This window comes from Pseudophryne corroboree, chromosome 8 (genome assembly GCF_028390025.1).
Source record: "Pseudophryne corroboree isolate aPseCor3 chromosome 8, aPseCor3.hap2, whole genome shotgun sequence".
In the NCBI taxonomy this organism is placed as follows: domain Eukaryota; kingdom Metazoa; phylum Chordata; class Amphibia; order Anura; family Myobatrachidae; genus Pseudophryne; species Pseudophryne corroboree.
Window position 1 is genome coordinate 25,581,236 of NC_086451.1, and position 19,948 is coordinate 25,601,183.

The 19,948-nt window shown below is 49.2% G+C and overlaps 1 protein-coding gene across 1 annotated transcript in view; it reads left to right on the forward strand.

Moving 5' to 3' along the window:
• The first annotated feature begins 4,846 nt into the window (after nt 1-4,846).
• Nucleotides 4,847-19,948, forward strand: part of HDAC6 (histone deacetylase 6) — an 87,848-nt gene continuing 72,746 nt past the window's right edge. The window contains exon 1 of the mRNA XM_063936098.1: nt 4,847-5,145. Within this exon, the coding sequence (XP_063792168.1) occupies nt 5,071-5,145 (75 nt within the window). The 5' untranslated portion in view covers nt 4,847-5,070. The remainder of the gene's footprint in view (nt 5,146-19,948) is intronic.

The following is a 19,948-nucleotide window of genomic DNA, read 5'->3' on the forward strand; positions in this document are numbered from 1 at the left end:
GTATGACACGGCTATCACCCTAGTGCTGCCTGGCTGTATTATACTACTAGTTATTACCGTAGTGCTGCTAGTTATGTATGACACGGCTATCACCCTAGTGCTGCCTGGCTGTATTATACTACTAGTTATTACCGTAGTGCTGCTAGTTATGTATGACACGGCTATCACCCTAGTGCTGCCTGGCTGTATTATACTACTAGTTATTACCGTAGTGCTGCTAGTTCTGTATGACACGGCTATCACCCTAGTGCTGCCTGGCTGTATTATATACTACTAGTTATTACCGTAGTGCTGCTAGTTCTGTATGACACGGCTATCACCCTAGTGCTGCCTGGCTGTATTATATACTACTAGTTATTACCGTAGTGCTGCTAGTTATGTATGACACGGCTATCACCTAGTGCTGCCTGGCTGTATTATACTACTAGTTATTACCGTAGTGCTGCTAGTTCTGTATGACACGGCTATCACCCTAGTGCTGCCTGGCTGTATTTATACTACTAGTTATTACCGTAGTGCTGCTAGTTATGTATGACACGGCTATCACCCTAGTGCTGCCTGGCTGTATTATACTACTAGTTATTACCGTAGTGCTGCTAGTTATGTATGACACGGCTATCACCCTAGTGCTGCCTGGCTGTATTATACTACTAGTTATTACCGGTAGTGCTGCTAGTTATGTATGACACGGCTATCACCCTAGTGCTGCCTGGCTGTATTATACTACTAGTTATTACCGTAGTGCTGCTAGTTATGTATGACACGGCTATCACCCTAGTGCTGCCTGGCTGTATTATACTACTAGTTATTACCGTAGTGCTGCTAGTTATGTATGACACGGCTATCACCCTAGTGCTGCCTGGCTGTATTATACTACTAGTTATTACCGTAGTGCTGCTAGTTATGTATGACACGGCTATCACCCTAGTGCTGCCTGGCTGTATTATACTACTAGTTATTACCGTAGTGCTGCTAGTTATGTATGACACGGCTATCACCCTAGTGCTGCCTGGCTGTATTATACTACTAGTTATTACCGTAGTGCTGCTAGTTATGTATGACACGGCTATCACCCTAGTGCTGCCTGGCTGTATTATACTACTAGTTATTACCGTAGTGCTGCTAGTTATGTATGACACGGCTATCACCCTAGTGCTGCCTGGCTGTATTATAATGCAACTGCTATCACTCTTTCACAAATCCCAATAATGATCACAGGAAAATCCCTGATTCTAACCCCAGGCAGCTAAAGGGTTACGGAGCGCTTTGGACACAAAACCACATCCATTATCTGCTATCACACGCATGCTAGCGGCCGCCCAGCGATGCGATCGCAATTTAATTACGAGCGCATCGCTGATTAAGGGAAGCCCATTTTTCCGGCGGCAGTAGCCGCGTGTGATGTCGCACGGCTGCCCAAAAATGGCCCGGACCCGCCCCGTTTCTGCCGCCCTACCCCCACAATGCCTCTACCTGTTTGACAGGAAGAGGCGTATGCATTACTGAGACGCGATGCCCCTCCCTGCCCGCGCAGGGCCAGCACTGGGCCGATATTCGGGAGTATGCGATCGCATCTAGGATGCGAGCCATACGGAATAAAGCCCTAAATCATAGCAGTGGTTTTAAGACTATTCGCTAATAATATTTAGAGTTATTCAGGAGTTAAACTGGAGGCGAAGTCTCTATATAAGAGGACACATTACCACACTCTCCTGCGGTTCCTTTTATTTCTGCACTGTTATGAAATGTGGCGCTCTCAAACCATTGCATCCTTTTTTTTGTCCACTTTCTCACCGAGCCTGGTGTATTCTCTCACCGATTCCCCAGTATAATTTGCCTGAAGATAATGTTACTAGTTATACTTACAAGGACCTCATTCTCCAAACTTCTGTATGGCTGGGTACACACCTGATCGACATGTAGGCAGACCCGCCATTGCACCGACTGAGCGGCTGATCCAGGTAAGTATATACAATTACCAATAGAAACCCAGCTGGGTGGGCATTTGAATTTGCCTACCCATCTGCGATATCAATCCTTGCTGCAAGTGTATGGGTGGAAGGTGGACCGCCCGTACACACATCTATCGGCTGTGCTGACATCATATGTCAGTGAGTGACATATTGGGGGGTACACGTCCGCCAACAGGATCGCGATTTATCGGCCAGCGTGTACCTACCTTAACTGTATACAACATATCCCTTCCATGGGTGTAAATGGAATATTTTAGTCAATTTACTTATAACTTTAGGACTACACATAAATCCACACAGGGAATAATCTGGGTATGGTGGGAAGCACACAGGGAATAATCTGGGTATGGTGGGGGGCACACAGGGAATAATCTGGGTATGGTGGGAAGCACACAGGGAATAATCTGGGTATGGTGGGAAGCACACGGGGAATAATCTGGGTATGGTGGGGAAGCACACAGGGAATAATCTGGGTATGGTGGGGGGCACACAGGGAATAATCTGGGTATAGTGGGGAAGCACACAGGGAATAATCTGGGTATAGTGGGGAAGCACACAGGGAATAATCTGGGTATGGTGGGGAAGCACACGGAATAATCTGGGTATGGTGGGGGGGCACACAGGGAATAATCTGGGTATGGTGGGGGGCACACAGGGAATAATCTGGGTATGGTGGGGGCACACGGAATAATCTGGGTATGGTGGGAAGCACACGGGGAATAATCTGGGTATGGTTGGGAAGCACACAGGGAATAATATGGGTATGGTGGGGGGCACACAGGGAATAATCTGGGTATGGTGGGGAAGCACACAGGGAATAATCTGGGTATAGGAGTCACACAGGGAATAATCTGGGTATGGTGGGGGGCACACAGGGAATAATCTGGGTATGGGGGCACACAGGGAATAATCTGGGTATGGTGGGAAGCACACAGGGAATAATCTGGGTATAGTGGGGGGCACACAGGGAATAATCTGGGTATGGTGGGGAAGCACACAGGGAATAATCTGGGTATGGTGGGGGGCACACAGGGAATAATCTGGGTATGGTGGGGTCACACAGGGAATAATCTGGGTATGGTGGGGTTACACAGGGAATAATCTGGGTATGGTGGGGTTACACAGGGAATAATCTGGGTATGGTGGTGGGCACACAGGGAATAATCTGGGTATGGTGGGGTTACACAGGGAATAATCTGGGTATGGTGGGGTTACACAGGGAATAATATGGGTATGGTGGTGGGCACACAGGGAATAATCTGGGTATGGTGGGGTTACACAGGGAATAATCTGGGTATGGTGGTGGGCACACAGGGAATAATATGGGTATGGTGGGGTTACACAGGGAATAATCTGGGTACGGTGGGGGGCACACAGGGAATAATCTGGGTATGGTGGAGGGCACACAGGGAATAATCTGGGTATGGTGGGGTCACACAGGGAATAATCTGGGTATAGTGGGGAAGCACACAGGGAATAATCTGGGTATGGTGGGGGGCACACAGGGAATAATCTGGGTATGGTGGGAAGCACACGGGGAATAATCTGGGTATGGTGGGGAAGCACACAGGGAATAATCTGGGTATGGTGGGGGGCACACAGGGAATAATCTGGGTATAGTGGGGAAGCACACAGGGAATAATCTGGGTATGGTGGAGGGCACACAGGGAATAATCTGGGTATGGTGGGGTCACACAGGGAATAATCTGGGTATAGTGGGGAAGCACACAGGGAATAATCTGGGTATGGTGGGGGGCACACAGGGAATAATCTGGGTATGGTGGGGAAGCACACAGGGAATAATCTGGGTATGGTGGGGGGCACACAGGGAATAATCTGGGTATAGTGGGGAAGCACACAGGGAATAATCTGGGTATGGTGGGGTTACACGGGGAATAATCTGGGTATGGTGGGTTACACAGGGAATAATCTGGGTATGGTGGTGGGCACACAGGGAATAATCTGGGTATGGTGGGGTTACACAGGGAATAATCTGGGTATGATGGGGGGCACACAGGGAATAATCTGGGTATGGTGGTGGGCACACAGGGAATAATCTGGGTATGGTGGGGTTACACAGGGAATAATCTGGGTATGGTGGTGGGCACACAGGGAATAATCTGGGTATGGTGGGGTTACACAGGGAATAATCTGGGTATGGTGGAGGGCACACAGGGAATAATCTGGGTATGGTGGGGTCACACAGGGAATAATCTGGGTATGGTGGTTACACAGGGAATAATCTGGGTATGGTGGTGGGCACACAGGGAATAATCTGGGTATGGTGGGGTTACACAGGGAATAATCTGGGTATGGTGGTGGGCACACAGGGAATAATCTGGGTATGGTGGGGTTACACAGGGAATAATCTGGGTATGGTGGGGTTACACAGGGAATAATCTGGGTATGGTGGGGTTACACAGGGAATAATCTGGGTATGGTGGGGTTACACAGGGAATAATCTGGGTATGGTGGAGGGCACACAGGGAATAATCTGGGTATGGTGGGGTCACACAGGGAATAATCTGGGTATAGTGGGGAAGCACACAGGGAATAATCTGGGTATGGTGGGGGCACACAGGGAATAATCTGGGTATGGTGGGGGGCACACAGGGAATAATCTGGGTATGGTGGGGGGCATACTTGCCTACCTGACCCTCTCCATGAGGGAGAAAATGCTCTGTTCCTGGACTTTCATGGTAATGTATGATTGCCATCACCTGTGGTGAAACACCTTTCTTATCCATTAACTAGCTCACCACAGGTGATGGCAATCATACATTACCAGGAAAGTCCAGGAACAGAGCATTTTCTCCCTCATGGAGAGGCTCAGGTAGGCAAGTATGGTGGGGGGCACACAGGGAATAATCTGGGTATGGGGGCCCATGCGGTGGATCCGGCTGTGAGTGTGAGCGGGCGTGTATCTCTAGGTGAGGCCGGGCACATGCGCAGTGGAGCGCCGCTAGGCCGGAGCACTCATTGGCGGCACGGTGCGCTGCTGTCTGTCACATGACCGGCTGAGCTGCCCCCGACACCCGGACGTCTAGTGTCCGCGCCCCTGGTAACCGCTCAGCTTCACCCCGACAAGAGGAGGAGGATGGCTTCTACCGGCGGCCGCCCGTCACCTGGGGGGCGAGGTACCGGCACATCCCCCTGGAACACAGCTGCCTCGGTATGATGTGCTGTGTACAGTGTGTGGGTGTGTGCAGCTCTACAGTCTGTGTGTGTTACAGTGTGTGGGTGTGTGCAGCTCTACAGTGTGTGTGTGACAGTTTCTCTATATATTTGTTCGAGCTACAATATGTCTGTGTGTATGTGCTTCTGTCTATAGGTGTGTACTACAGGCTGTCTGTGTGTGTGTATATGTATGTATGTGCTCGTCTGTATATTTGCATGAGCTACAGTCTGTGTGTGTGTGTGTGTGTGTGTGTGTGATACAGCCTGCCTGCCTGTATGTGTGTGCACTACAGTCTGTGTGTGTGCTACAGCCCGCCTGCCTGTATGTGTGTACTACAATCTGTGTGTGTACGCTACAGCCTGCCTGTATGTGTGTACTACAATCTGTGTGTGTGTGCTACAGCCTGCCTGCCTGTATGTGTGTCAACTACAGTCTGTGTGTGTGTGTGTGTGTGTGTGTGTGTGTGCTACAGCCTGCCTGCCTGCCTGTATGTGTGTCAACTACAGTGTGTGTGTGTGTGTGTGTGTGTGCTACAGCCCTCCTGCCTGTATGTGTGTACTACAATCTGTGTGTGTGCTACAGCCTGCCTGCCTGTATGCGTGTATTACGATCTGTGTGTGTATGTGCTACAGCCCGCCTGCCTGTATGTGTGTACTACAGTCTGTGTGCTACAGCCCGCCTGCCTGTATGTGTGTACTACAGTATGGTTCTGTGTGCCTCAGCCCGCCTGCCTGTATTTGTATGTACTACAGTCTGTGTGTGTGTGTGTGTGTGCTACAGCCCGCCTGCCTGTACTACAGTCTGTGTGTGTGTGCTACAGCCCGCCTGCCTGTACTACAGTCTGTGTGTGTGCTACAGCCCGGCTGCCTGTATTTGTGTACTACAATCTGTGTGTGTGCTACAGCCTGCCTGTATGTATGTGTGTACTACAGTCTGTGTGCTACAGCCCGCCTGCCTGTATGTGTGTGTACTACAGTCTGTGTGTGTCCTACAGCCCCCCTGCCTGTATGTGTGTGTACTACAGTCTCTGTGTGTGTGTGCTACAGCCCGTCTTCCTGTATGTGTGTACTACAATCTGTGTGTGTGCGCGCTACAGCCCGCCTTCCTGTGTGTGTACTACAATATGTGTGTGTGTGTGCTACAGCCTGCCTGCCTGTATGTGTGTGTACTACAGTCTGTGTGTGTGCTACAGCCCGCCTGCCTGTATGTGTGTACTACAGTATGGTTCTGTGTGCTACAGCCTGCCTGCCTGTATTTGTATGTACTACAGTCTGTGTGTGTGTGTGTGCTACAGCCCGCCTGCCTGTATTTGTATGTACTACAGTGTGTGTGTGTGTGTGTGTGTGTGTGTGCTACAGCCCGCCTGCCTGTACTACAGTCTGTGTGTGTGTGCTACAGGCCGGCTGCCTGTATTTGTGTACTACAATCTGTGTGTGTGCTACAGCCTGCCTGTATGTATGTGTGTGCTACAGCCTGCCTACCTGTATGTGTGTACTATAGTCTGTGTGTGTGCTACAGCCCGCCTGCCTGTATGTGTGTGTACTACAGTCTGTGTGTGTGCTACAGCCCGCCTGCCTGTTGGTGTGTGTACTACAGTCTGTGTGTGTGTGTGCTACAGCCCGCCTGCCTGCATGTATGTGTGTGTACTACAGTATGTGTGTATGTTACAGTGTGTGTTACAGTAGTGTTCACTCTAGGATTTTTTTAGGGCAGGGTGCTGAGCATTGAAGAGGGCACATTTTTATTTTGAAGGGCACATTTTTAATGCGACGCTTTGCGCACAAAGCATAGCGCATATGTTTATAGTTTTTGTACATACATTTTGCCCTTAGTAAATCATATACCCATGCATACATATAAGACACCTAACATCTGTACTGAGAAACATACTGTATATGTCCAGTCTTCTTGAAAGATCGGCTGTATCATATACATAAGTAGATCATTATAAATGTCTTTTCCAGTGCTGAAGTAGTTATAATCCGTATTTGTTATAAAACAGAAAAGTTAAACAATGGGTTAAAATATATATGAAAAAAATAAGTCTGTTCTACTAGGGAAATACTGTAAGCAGTACATGCTCACTGCTTACCCTGTTCTTTCCCTCTTTATCAGAGTGCTGTGTTATTTACAGTGCCTCCTCTGCCATCCAGTTGGCTAAGGATAGAAATTGTGTTCCAGGCAAGGAGTAGACGACAACATTGTAACATGCACTCTGACTGTTGCATTCTGTATACAAGGGGGCAATTTATGGTCCTGCAGGGTGCACTGAAAAAGGGCAGGGTGCTTTTTCACATTTCAAAAATGGGCAGGGTGCAGCACCCTGCTGAAACAGCCTAGAAGGAACACTATTACAGTTTCTCTATATATTTGTTCGAGCTACACTATGTCTGTGTGTATGTGCTTCTGTCTATAGGTGTGCATGTGTGTACTACAGCCTGTCTATGTATGTATGTATGTATGTATGTATGTATGTGCTAGTCTGTATATTTGCATGAGCTATAATATGTGTGTGTACTACAGTATGTGTGTCTGCTACAGCCCGCCTGTATGTGTGTGTGTACTAGTTTGTGTGTGTGCTACAGCCCACCTGCCGGTATGTGTGTGTGCTACAGCCCGCCTGCCTGCCTGTATGTGTGTGTACTACAGTCTGTGTGTGTGTAACAGTGTGTGTGTTACAGTTTCTCTATATATTTGTTCGAGCTACAATATGTCTGTGTGTATGTGCTTCTGTCTATAGGTGTGTACTACAGGCTGTCTGTGTGTGTATGTATGTATGTATGTGCTGGTCTGTATATTTGCATGAGCTACAGTCTGTGTGTGTGCGCTACAGCCTACCTGTTGGTATGTGTGTGTACTACAGTCTGTGTGATACAGCCTGCCTGCCTGTATGTGTGTGTACTACAGTCTGTGTGTGTGCTACAGCCCGCCTGCCTGTATGTGTGTACTACAATCTGTGTGTGTACGCTACAGCCTGCCTGTATGTGTGTACTACAATCTGTGTGTGTGTGCTACAGCCTGCCTGCCTGTATGTGTGTCAACTACAGTGTGTGTGTGTGTGTGTGCTACAGCCCGCCTGCCTGTATGCGTGTATTACGATCTGTGTATGTGCTACAGCCCGCCTGCCTGTATGTGTGTACTACAGTCTGTGTGCTACAGCCCGCCTGCCTGTATGTGTGTACTACAGTATGGTTCTGTGTGCCTCAGCCCGCCTGCCTGTATTTGTATGTACTACAGTCTGTGTGTGTGTGCTAAAGCCCGCCTGCCTGTACTACAGTCTGTGTGTGTGTGCTACAGCCCGCCTGCCTGTACTACAGTCTGTGTGTGTGTGCTACAGCCCGGCTGCCTGTATTTGTGTACTACAATCTGTGTGTGTGCTACAGCCTGCCTGTATGTATGTGTGTACTACAGTCTGTGTGCTACAGCCCGCCTGCCTGTATGTGTGTGTACTACAGTCTGTGTGTGTCCTACAGCCCCCCTGCCTGTATGTGTGTGTACTACAGTCTCTGTGTGTGTGTGCTACAGCCCGTCTTCCTGTATGTGTGTACTACAATCTGTGTGTGTGCGCGCTACAGCCCGCCTTCCTGTGTGTACTACAATATGTGTGTGTGTGTGCTACAGCCTTCCTGCCTGTATGTGTGTGTACTACAGTCTGTGTGTGTGCTACAGCCCGCCTGCCTGTATGTGTGTACTACAGTATGGTTCTGTGTGCTACAGCCCGCCTGCCTGTATTTGTATGTACTACAGTGTGTGTGTGTGTGTGTGTGTGTGTGTGTGCTACAGCCCGCCTGCCTGTACTACAGTCTGTGTGTGTGTGCTACAGGCCGGCTGCCTGTATTTGTGTACTACAATCTGTGTGTGTGCTACAGCCTGCCTGTATGTATGTGTGTACTACAGTCTGTGTGCTACAGCCTGCCTACCTGTATGTGTGTACTACAGTCTGTGTGTGTGCTACAGCCCGCCTGCCTGTATGTGTGTGTACTACAGTCTGTGTGTGTGTGTGCTACAGCCCGCCTGCCTGCATGTATGTGTGTGTACTACAGTATGTGTGTATGTTACAGTGTGTTACAGTTTCTCTATATATTTGTTCGAGCTACAATATGTCTGTGTGTATGTGCTTCTGTCTATAGGTGTGCATGTGTGTACTACAGCCTGTCTGTCTATGTATGTATGTATGTATGTATGTATGTATGTGCTAGTCTGTATATTTGCATGAGCTATAATATGTGTGTGTACTACAGTATGTGTGTCTGCTACAGCCCGCCTGTATGTGTGTGTGTACTAGTTTGTGTGTGTGCTACAGCCCACCTGCCGGTATGTGTGTGTGCTACAGCCCGCCTGCCTGTATGTGTGTGTGTACTACAGTCTGTGTGTGTGTGCTACAGCCTGCCTGTATGTGTGTGTACTACAGTCTGTGTGTGTGCTACAGCCTGCCTGCCTGTATGTGTGTATTACAATCTGTGTGTGCGCTACAGCCCGTCTGCCTGTATGTGTGTTCTACAATCTGTGTGTGTGTGTGTGTGCTACAGCCTGCCTGTATGTGTGTCAACTACAGTCTGTGTGTGTGCTACAGCTCACATGCCTGTATGCGTGTATTACAATCTGCGTGTGTATGTGCTACAGCCCGCCTTCCTGTATGTGTGTACTACAGTATTGTTCTGTGTGCCTCAGTCCGCCTGCCTGTATGTGTGTGTACTACAGTCTGTGTGTGTGTGTGTGTGTGTGTTACAGTTTCTCTATATATTTGTTCGAGCTACAATATGTCTGTGTGTATGTGCTTCTGTCTATAGGTGTGCATGTGTGTACTACAGCCTGTCTGTCTATGTTTGTATGTATGTATGTATGTATGTGGTAGTCTGTATATTTGTATTAGCTAAAATATGTGTGTGTACTACAGTCTGTGTGTGCTACAGCCCGCCTGCCTGTATGTGTGTACTACAGTATGTGTATGTGTGTGTACTACAGTATGTGTGCCTGCTACAGCCCACCTGCCTGTATGTGTGTGTGTACTACAGTCTGTATGTGTGTGCTACAGCCCGCCTGCCTGTATGTGTGTGTACTAGTTTGTGTGTGTGTGCTACAGCCTGCCTGTATGTGTGTATTACGATCTGTGTGTATGTGCTACAGCCCGCCTGCCTGTATGTGTGTACTACAGTCTGTGTGTGTGTGCTACAGCCCGCCTGCCTGTATGCGTGTATTACGATCTGTGTGTGTGCTACAGCCCGCCTACATGTATGCGTGTATTACGATCTGTGTGTGTCTGTGCTACAGCCCGCCTGCCTGTTTGTGTGTACTACAGTATGTGTCTGTGTGCTACAGCCCGCCTGCCTGTATTTGTGTGTACTACAGTCTGTGTGTGTTACAGCCCGCCTGCCTGTACCACAGTCTGTGTGCTAGTGCTACAGCCCGGCTGCCTGTATTTGTGTATTACAATCTGTGTGTGTGTGTGCTACAGCCTACCTGTATGTATGTGTGTACTACAGTCTGTGTGCTACAGCCCGCCTGTCTGTATGTGTGTGTTCTACAGTGTGTGTGTGTGTGTGTGTGTATGTGCTACAGCCCGCCTGCCTGTATGTGTGTACTACAGTCTGTGTCTGTGTGCTACAGCCCGCCTGCCTGTATTTGTGTGTAATACAGTCTGTGTGTGTGCTACAGCCCGCCTGCCTGTACTACAGTCTGTGTGTGTGTGTGTGTGTTACAGCCCGGCTGCCTGTATTTGTGTACTACAATCTGTGTGTGTGTGTGTGTGCTATAGCCCGCCTGCCTGTATGTGTGTGTTCTACAGCGTGTGTGTGTGTGTGTGTGTGTGCGCTACAGCCCGCCTGCCTGTATAGGTGTACTACAGTCTGTGTGTGTGCGCTATGTTCTATCAGGCATATTTATCAATATTATTTTTTACTAAAAGAAAGTAATAAAGGTTGTTTCTCTTTCATCCACTCGGGGACACTGGAACAGCATATACAGTAGGGGTGTGATGCTTGCAACCGGAGGTGTGGCACAATCTAGAATTAAACATTGTCTGCACAGCCATCTCCTCCCCCTTCACGCCCCTCATCCCTCAGTTTGGAAAATTGTGCCTAGGAGGTAACAGGCACTGAAGGGAGCTCCTGCTCCATTACAAAAAAAATGAGGCTGCGTCAACCTAATGAAAAGGGGGACAAAGTCTTAACACTATAGAGACAATGATCCCTACTAAAGGGGATCTGCATCTCTCCTCAGAAAATCCAGATGCAGTCAGCAGTGAGTACTGGTTGTATATAAGGGCCTTAGAGAAAGGGGTCTTGTCACTAAAATATATATATTAAGCACACGGCTTCCTTAAGCTTGAGCCCTGTCAAGCTAGCAGTGCAGACCCCCGCCCCCGTCAGCATTCCCCGTACTCCCTGGCCGGCTCTTCACTGGGAGCACCGCTTGCCTCCCTCCCGCTGCAAATTTCCCCTCCCGCCGCCTGCACTGAGAACAGGGGCGGTTAGAACAATCGGTCCCGCTGCACGTCCCCTCCCAGCGCACAGCGGGGCGCGGAGGGCTGGGGGTGTGTGTGAAAGAATAGATGAGCCCAGAGCATCTCCCGCTCTCCTCCCTCCAGGGCAGCGGATGACAGGCGAAAAGCAGCCCCACTGCATTCTCTGAACCGCGGCCACGATCTCCCACTGGAGGGGTCCAACGGACGCCGATTACTCCCTCCACCGGCACAGGGGCGTTTTAGAAGGGCTGTTTGTAAGGTACTGGAGCGCTAGAAAGGAAGGGGCGCTGGGGGACATTTAATGATGTTAACAAAAAAAATTCCGTTTCGGCCATCTTTAATATATAAGAGGCGCCAAGGTGCTGAGAAGGGGAAGCTATACGCCCCCTTTAGTGGAGCCATAATCCTGACCAGTTAGTTCAGGGGAAGGGGTTTTTAGCATTGCTACTTGTAGGTAAATTTCTGATGCTGAAGGATTTTCCATGTGTTTTTTAATTAAGCATGTTTATTGCCTTATATTTTCAAGGGACTTCTAATACGGAGAACCTGTGAAAATAATGGGAACGACTGGATATCAACCCCGACCTCAGAATCACAGTTGGGTGTGCGTGTACGAGGGCTGCAATGAGGCTGTTGTTTAAAAGATTTTTCTTTTCTTTTTTCTCGCAGTGAATCCAGCCAGGTAGATCCAGTGTACATTTGTTCCCGTCATCCGCTACGGTATTCCGTTATCTATTATAAAGATGAAAGGCACTGCAGTGTATTCTGTGGGGTTGCATTTTCAACATCAAATGCACAAACCAAGAACACCAAGCCTTATTACTAGCAAATTATATCATTATAGACACATAATGCCTCCAACGGACGCTGATAACAAGTCAGACGGAGAAGGGAGCATCGGATATTGGGGGTCATTCTGACCCGATCGCAGGCTGCAGTTTTTCGCAGCGTAGCGATCGGGTCAGATCCGCATGGCCGCCCGTTGCTACACTACGATCGCCTCCGCCTGATTGACAGGCAGAGGCGGTCGATGGGCTGGGGAGCGATGAGTAGCTCTCGGCCAGTATGCTAAAGCTGCGCTGGCCGGGAGCTACTCTTGAAGTGCAAAGGTATCGCTGCCGTGCGATGCCTTTGCACTTCTGGGGGGGCGGACTAACCCTGTTCAGGATCATAGCTGTGCTAAATTTAGCACAGCAACGATCAACTCGGAATGACCCCCATTGTCAACCAATTCAACTCTATCTATCAACAGTTGATGGTCTGGTGGGTGATAGTTGAATGAGTATTCATATTAATTATTCATTAATTTCTCTGACGTCCTAGTGGATGCTGGGAACTCCGAAAGGACCATGGGGAATAGCGGCTCCGCAGGAGACTGGGCACAACTAAAGAAAGCTTTTAGGTCACCTGGTGTGCACTGGCTCCTCCCACTATGACCCTCCTCCAAGCCTCAGTTAGATTTTGTGCCCGGCCGAGGTTGGATGCACACTAGGGGCTCTCCTGAGCTTCTAAAAAGAAAGTATATAATTAGGTTTTTTATTTTACAGTGAGACCTGCTGGCAACCGGCTCACTGCAGCGAGGGACTAAGGGGAGAAGAAGCGAACCTACCTGCTTGCAGCTAGCTTGGGCTTCTTAGGCTACTGGACACCATTAGCTCCAGAGGGATCGACCGCATGGAACTGGCCTTGGTGTTCGGTCCCGGAGCCGCGCCACCGCCCCCCTTACAGAGCCATAAGCAAGAAGAGGTCCGGAAAATCGGCGGCAGAAGACATCAGTCTTCACCAAGGTAGCGCACAGCACTGCAGCTGTGCGCCATTGCTCCTCATACACACTTCACACTCCGGTCACTGAGGGTGCAGGGCGCTAGGGGGGGGCGCCCTGAGCAGCAATAAAAACACCTTGGCTGGCAAAAATACCACAATATATAGCCCCAGAGGCTATATATGTGATAATTACCCCTGCCAGAATCCATAAAAAAGCGGGAGAAAAGTCAGCGAAAAAGGGGCGGAGCTATCTCCCTCAGCACACTGGCGCCATTTCTCCCTCACAGCTCCGCTGGAAGGAAGCTCCCTGGCTCTCCCCTGCAGTCTACACTACAGAAAAGGGTAAAAAAGAGAGGGGGGGGGGGGCACTAAATTTAGGCGCAGTGTATATAACAGCAGCTATAGGGGACATAATTCAGTTATAGTCCCCGCATTATATAGCGCTCTGGTGTGTGCTGGCATACTCTCACTCTGTCTCCCCAAAGGGCTTTTGTGGGTCCTGTCCTCTGTTAGAGCATTCCCTGTGTGTGTGTGGTGTGTCGGTACGGCTGTGTCGACATGTTTGATGAGGATAATGATGTGGAGGCGGAGCAGATGCCTATAGAAGGGATGTCACCCCCTGCGGGGCAGACACCTGAGTGGATGGACTTATGGAAGGAATTGCGTGCACGTGTCGACTCCTTACACAAAAAATTTGACGACATGCCAAATGCGGGACAGCCGGCTTCTCAGCTCGTGCCTGTCCAGGCGTCTCAAAGGCCATCGGGGGCTCTAAAACGCCCGCTACCTCAGATGGCAGACGCGGATGTCGACACGGATACGGACACCAGTGTCGACGACGATGAGTCTAGTCTAATGTCCACTAAGGCCATTCGTTGCATGATTGAAGCAATGAAAGAGGTGTTACAAATTTCTGATATAAACCCAGGTACCACTAAAAAGGGTATTATGTTTGGGGAGAAAAAACTACCCGTAGTTTTTCCCCCATCAGAAGAATTAAATGAAGTGTGTGAAGAAGCGTGGGCTTTCCCTGATAAAAGATTGGTAATCTCTAAGAAGTTACTAATGGCGTTCCCTTTCCCGCCAGAGGATAGGTCACGTTGGGAGACACCCCCTAGGGTGGATAAAGCGCTCACACGTTTGTCTAAAAAGGTGGCACTACCGTCTCCGGATACGGCCGCCCTCAAGGAACCTGCTGATAGAAAGCAGGAGGCGATCCTGAAGTCTGTATATACACACTCAGGCATTATACTTAGACCAGCTATTGCGTCAGCATGGATGTGCAGTGCTGCCGCTGCGTGGTCAGATTCCCTGTCAGAAAATATTGACACCCTAGACAGGGACACTATTCTGCTAACCATAGAGCATATAAAAGACTCAGTCTTATACATGAGAGATGCACAGAGGGAGATCTGCCGGCTGGCATCTAAAATAAGTGCATTGTCCATTTCTGCTAGGAGAGGCTTATGGACTCGCCAGTGGACAGGGGATGCAGATTCAAAAAGGCACATGGAAGTTTTGCCTTATAAGGGTGAGGAGTTATTTGGGGATGGTCTCTCGGACCTAGTTTCCACAGCAACTGCTGGGAAGTCAGCATTTTTACCCCATGTTCCCTCACAGCCTAAAAAGGCGCCGTTTTATCAGGTACAGTCCTTTCGGACTCAGAAAAACAGGCGTGGAAAAGGCGGGTCCTTTCTGTCCAGAGGCAGAGGTAGGGGAAAAAGGCTGCAACAAACAGCAGGTTCCCAGGAGCAAAAGTCCTCCCCCGCTTCTTCCAAGTCCGCCACAGGCGGAGCCAGGTACGGAGGGGGGCCGCCTCAAAAATTTCAGCGATCAGTGGGCTCGCTCACAGGTGGATCCTGCAAATAGTATCTCAAGGGTACAAACTGGAATTCGAGGCGTCTCCACCCCACCGGTTCCTAAAATCTGCCTTGCCGATTACTCCTTCAGACAGGGAGGCTGTGCTAGCGGCAATTCACAAGCTGTATTCCCAGCAGGTGATAATCAAGGTGCCCCTACTTCAACAAGGACGGGGTTACTATTCCACACTGTTTGTGGTACCGAAACCGGACGGTTCGGTGAGACCCATTTTAAATTTGAAATCCTTGAACACATACATAAAAAAATTCAAGTTCAAGATGGAATCGCTCAGGGCGGTTATTGCAAGCCTGGACGAGGGGGATTACATGGTATCCCTGGACATCAAGGATGCTTACCTGCATGTCCCCATTTACTATCCTCACCAGGAGTACCTCAGATTTGTGGTACAGGATTGCCATTACCAATTCCAGACGCTGCCGTTTGGACTCTCCACGGCACCGAGGGTGTTTACCAAGGTAATGGCGGAAATGATGATACTCCTTCGAAAAAAGGGAGTTTTAATTATCCCGTACTTGGACGATCTCCTAATAAAGGCGAGGTCCAAGGAGCAGTTGTTGGTGGGAGTAGCACTATCTCAGGAGGTGCTACACCAGCACGGTTGGATTCTGAATATTCCAAAATCACAGCAGGTTCCGACGACACGTCTACTGTTCCTGGGTATGATTCTGGATACAGTCCAGAAAATAGTGTTTCTACCGGAGGAGAAAGCCATGGAGCTGTCATCTCTAGTCAGAGACCTCCTGAAACCAAAACAGGTATCGGTGCATCACTGCACGCGGGTCCTGGGAAAGATGGTGGCTTCTTACGAAGCAATTCCTTTCGGCAGGTTCCATGCCAGAATCTTTCAGTGGGACCTGTTGGACCAATGGTCCGGATCGCATCTTCAGATGCATCGCCTAATAACCCTGTCTCCAAGAACCAGGGTGTCTCTGCTGTGGTGGCTGCAGAGTGCTCATCTTCTAGAGGGCCGCAGATTCGGCATACAGGACTGGGTCCTGGTGACCACGGATGCCAGCCTTCGAGGCTGGGGGGCAGTCACATAGGGAAGAAACTTCCAAGGACTATGGTCGAGTCAGAAGACTTCCCTACACATAAATATTCTGGAACTAAGGGCCATTTACAATGCCCTAAGTCAGGCAAAATCCCTGCTTCTACACCAGCCGGTACTGATCCAGTCAGACAACATCACGGCAGTCGCCCATGTAAATCGACAGGGCGGCACAAGAAGCAGGATGGCAATGGCAGAAGCCACAAGGATTCTCCGATGGGCGGAAAATCACGTACTAGCAGTGTTCATTCCGGGAGTGGACAACTGGGAAGCAGACTTTCTCAGCAGGCACGACCTCCACCCGGGAGAGTGGGGACTTCATCCAGAAGTCTTCACGCTGATTGTAAATCGATGGGAACGGCCACAGTTTGACATGATGGCGTCCCGCCTAAACAAAAAACTAGAGAGATATTGCGCCAGGTCAAGGGACCCTCAGGCGATAGCTGTGGACGCTCTAGTGACACCGTGGGTGTACCAGTCAGTTTATGTGTTCCCTCCTCTGCCTCTCATACCAAGGGTACTGAGAATAATAAGAAAACGAGGAGTAAGAACAATACTCGTGGTTCCGGATTGGCCAAGACGAGCGTGGTACCCGGAACTTCAAGAGATGATCTCAGAGGACCCATGGCCTCTGCCGCTCAGACAGGACCTGCTGCAGCAGGGGCCCTGTCTGTTTCAAGACTTACCGCGGCTGCGTTTGACGGCATGGCGGTTGAACGCCGGATCCTGAAGGAAAAGGGCATTCCGGAGGAAGTCATTCCTACGTTGATTAAAGCCAGGAAAGATGTGACTGTAAAGCATTATCACCGCATATGGCGGAAATATGTTTCTTGGTGTGAGGCCAAAAAGGCCCCAACAGAGGAATTTCAACTAGGTCGATTTCTGCATTTCCTACAAGCAGGAGTGACTATGGGCCTGAAATTAGGCTCCATTAAGGTACAGATCTCGGCTCTGTCGATTTTCTTCCAGAAAGAACTGGCTTCACTACCTGAAGTTCAGACGTTTGTGAAAGGAGTGCTGCATATTCAGCCCCCGTTTGTGCCTCCAGTGGCACCTTGGGATCTCAACATGGTGTTGAGTTTCTTAAAATCACATTGGTTTGAGCCACTTAAAACCGTGGATCTAAAATATCTCACGCGGAAAGTGGTCATGTTATTGGCCTTGGCTTCAGCCAGGCGTGTGTCAGAATTGGCGGCTTTGTCATGTAAAAGCCCTTATCTGATTTTCCATATGGATAGGGCGGAACTGAGGACTCGTCCCCAGTTTCTCCCTAAGGTGGTATCAGCTTTTCACTTGAACCAACCTATTGTGGTGCCTGCGGCTAATAGGGACTTGGAGGATTCCAAGTTACTGGACGTAGTCAGGGCCTTGAAAATTTATGTTTCCAGGACGGCTAGAGTCAGGAAAACTGACTCGCTATTTATCCTGTATGCACCCAACAAACTGGGTGCTCCTGCTTCTAAGCAGACTATTGCTCGCTGGATTTGTAGCACAATTCAGCTGGCGCATTCTGCGGCTGGACTGCCGCATCCTAAATCAGTAAAAGCCCATTCCACAAGGAAGGTGGGCTCATCTTGGGCGGCTGCCCGAGGGGTCTCGGCTTTACAACTTTGCCGAGCTGCTATTTGGTCAGGGGCAAACACGTTTGCAAAATTCTGCAAATTTGATACCCTGGCTGAGGAGGACCTTGAGTTCTCTCATTCGGTGCTGCAGAGTCATCCGCACTCTCCCGCCCGTTTGGGAGCTTTGGTATAATCCCCATGGTCCTTTCGGAGTTCCCAGCATCCACTAGGACGTCAGAGAAAATAAGATTTTACTCACCGGTAAATCTATTTCTCGTAGTCCGTAGCGGATGCTGGGCGCCCATCCCAAGTGCGGATTGTCTGCAATACTTGTACATAGTTATTGTTAACTAAAGGGTTATTGTTGAGCCATCTGTTGAGAGGCTCAGTTGTTTTCATACTGTTAAACTGGGTATAGTATAACGAGTTATACGGTGTGATTGGTGTGGCTGGTATGAGTCTTACCCGGGATTCAAAATCCTTCCTTATTATGTCAGCTCGTCCGGGCACAGTGTCCTAACTGAGGCTTGGAGGAGGGTCATAGTGGGAGGAGCCAGTGCACACCAGGTGACCTAAAAGCTTTATTTAGTTGTGCCCAGTCTCCTGCGGAGCCGCTATTCCCCATGGTCCTTTCGGAGTTCCCAGCATCCACTACGGACTACGAGAAATAGATTTACCGGTGAGTAAAATCTTATTTTTTTACTAGAAAGTAAGAAGATTTCCAGCTATTTAAAAAAAATACTCTTCAGAGCTCCCAATATTTCTCATACGTCCTAGAGGATGCTGGGGTCATCATAGAACCATGGGGTATAGACGGGATCTGCAGGAGACATGGGCACTTTAAGACTTTGGAAGGGTGTGAACTGGCTCCTCCCTCTATGCCCCTCCTCCAGACTCCAGTTTTAGAATTCTGCCCAGGCAGACTGTATGCACTACAGGGAACTCTACTGAGTTTCTCTGAAAAATACTTTTTGTTAGGTTTTTTATTTTCAGGGAGTCTGCTGACAACAGTCTTCCTGCTTCGTGGGACTGAGGGGAGAGAAGTAATGACCTACTTCCAGTGAGTTCAAGGGCTCTGCTTCTGGCTACAGGACACCATTAGCTCTTGAGGGTGCTGATTGCTGGGTACGCCTAGATGCTCACTCCCGCAGCCTGACGTCGACACCCCTCTGAGGTACCGCACAGCGCGCGGACGCTGCGCGCCAAGCTCCCGCATATACACAGCACTACAGGGTGCAGAGCGCTACAGGTCTGAGGCATTTATTGGGCGCTTCAGAACCGCTGATTGGGCGCTGGGGTGTGAGCTGGCAAATCCCCTCTGTGTCTCTCTAACAAGCTTTACTGTGAGTTTGTCCCCTATAGGCCCGGTGTGGGTGTTTGGTGCACGTGTGTCGACATGTCTGAGGCTGAAGGCTCTTCCCAGGAGGAGGCTGTATTAGGGACACAAATGGCTGCGGGGGTGACCCTGTCGGCATCGCCGACCCCTAATTGGATAAATGTGTTGAACGCCTTGAATGCTAATGTGGCTCTTATTAGTAAGAGGCTAGTTCAGTCTGAGTCTCAGACCCAGGCATGGAAAAAATCTGTAGAAGATATGTTATTGCAAAGTCAGGTCCCCTCAGGGTCACAGAAACGTACGCTGGCCCAGTTGGCAGACACTGATACCGACACGGACTCTGATTCCAGGGTCGACTATAGCGATTCCAGATTAGAGGCAAAATTGGCAAAGAGCATTCAGTACATGATTGTGGCGGTTAAAGAGGTATTACATATCACTGAGAACCCGGCTGTCCCTGATAAAAGGGTCGGTGTATGTATGTGTATATATATATATATATATATATATATATATATATATATATATATATATATATATATATATATATATATATATATATATATAGAAACCTGAGGTAACGTTTCCTCCCTCTCATGAACTGAACACGCTATTTGAAAAACTCTGGGAAGCTCCTGACAAAAAGTTTCAGATTCCCAAAAGAATTACGGTAGCTTATCAATTTCCCTCGGCGGATAGGGAAAAGTGGGAGTCGCCCCCCACCGTGGACAAGGCCCTGTCAC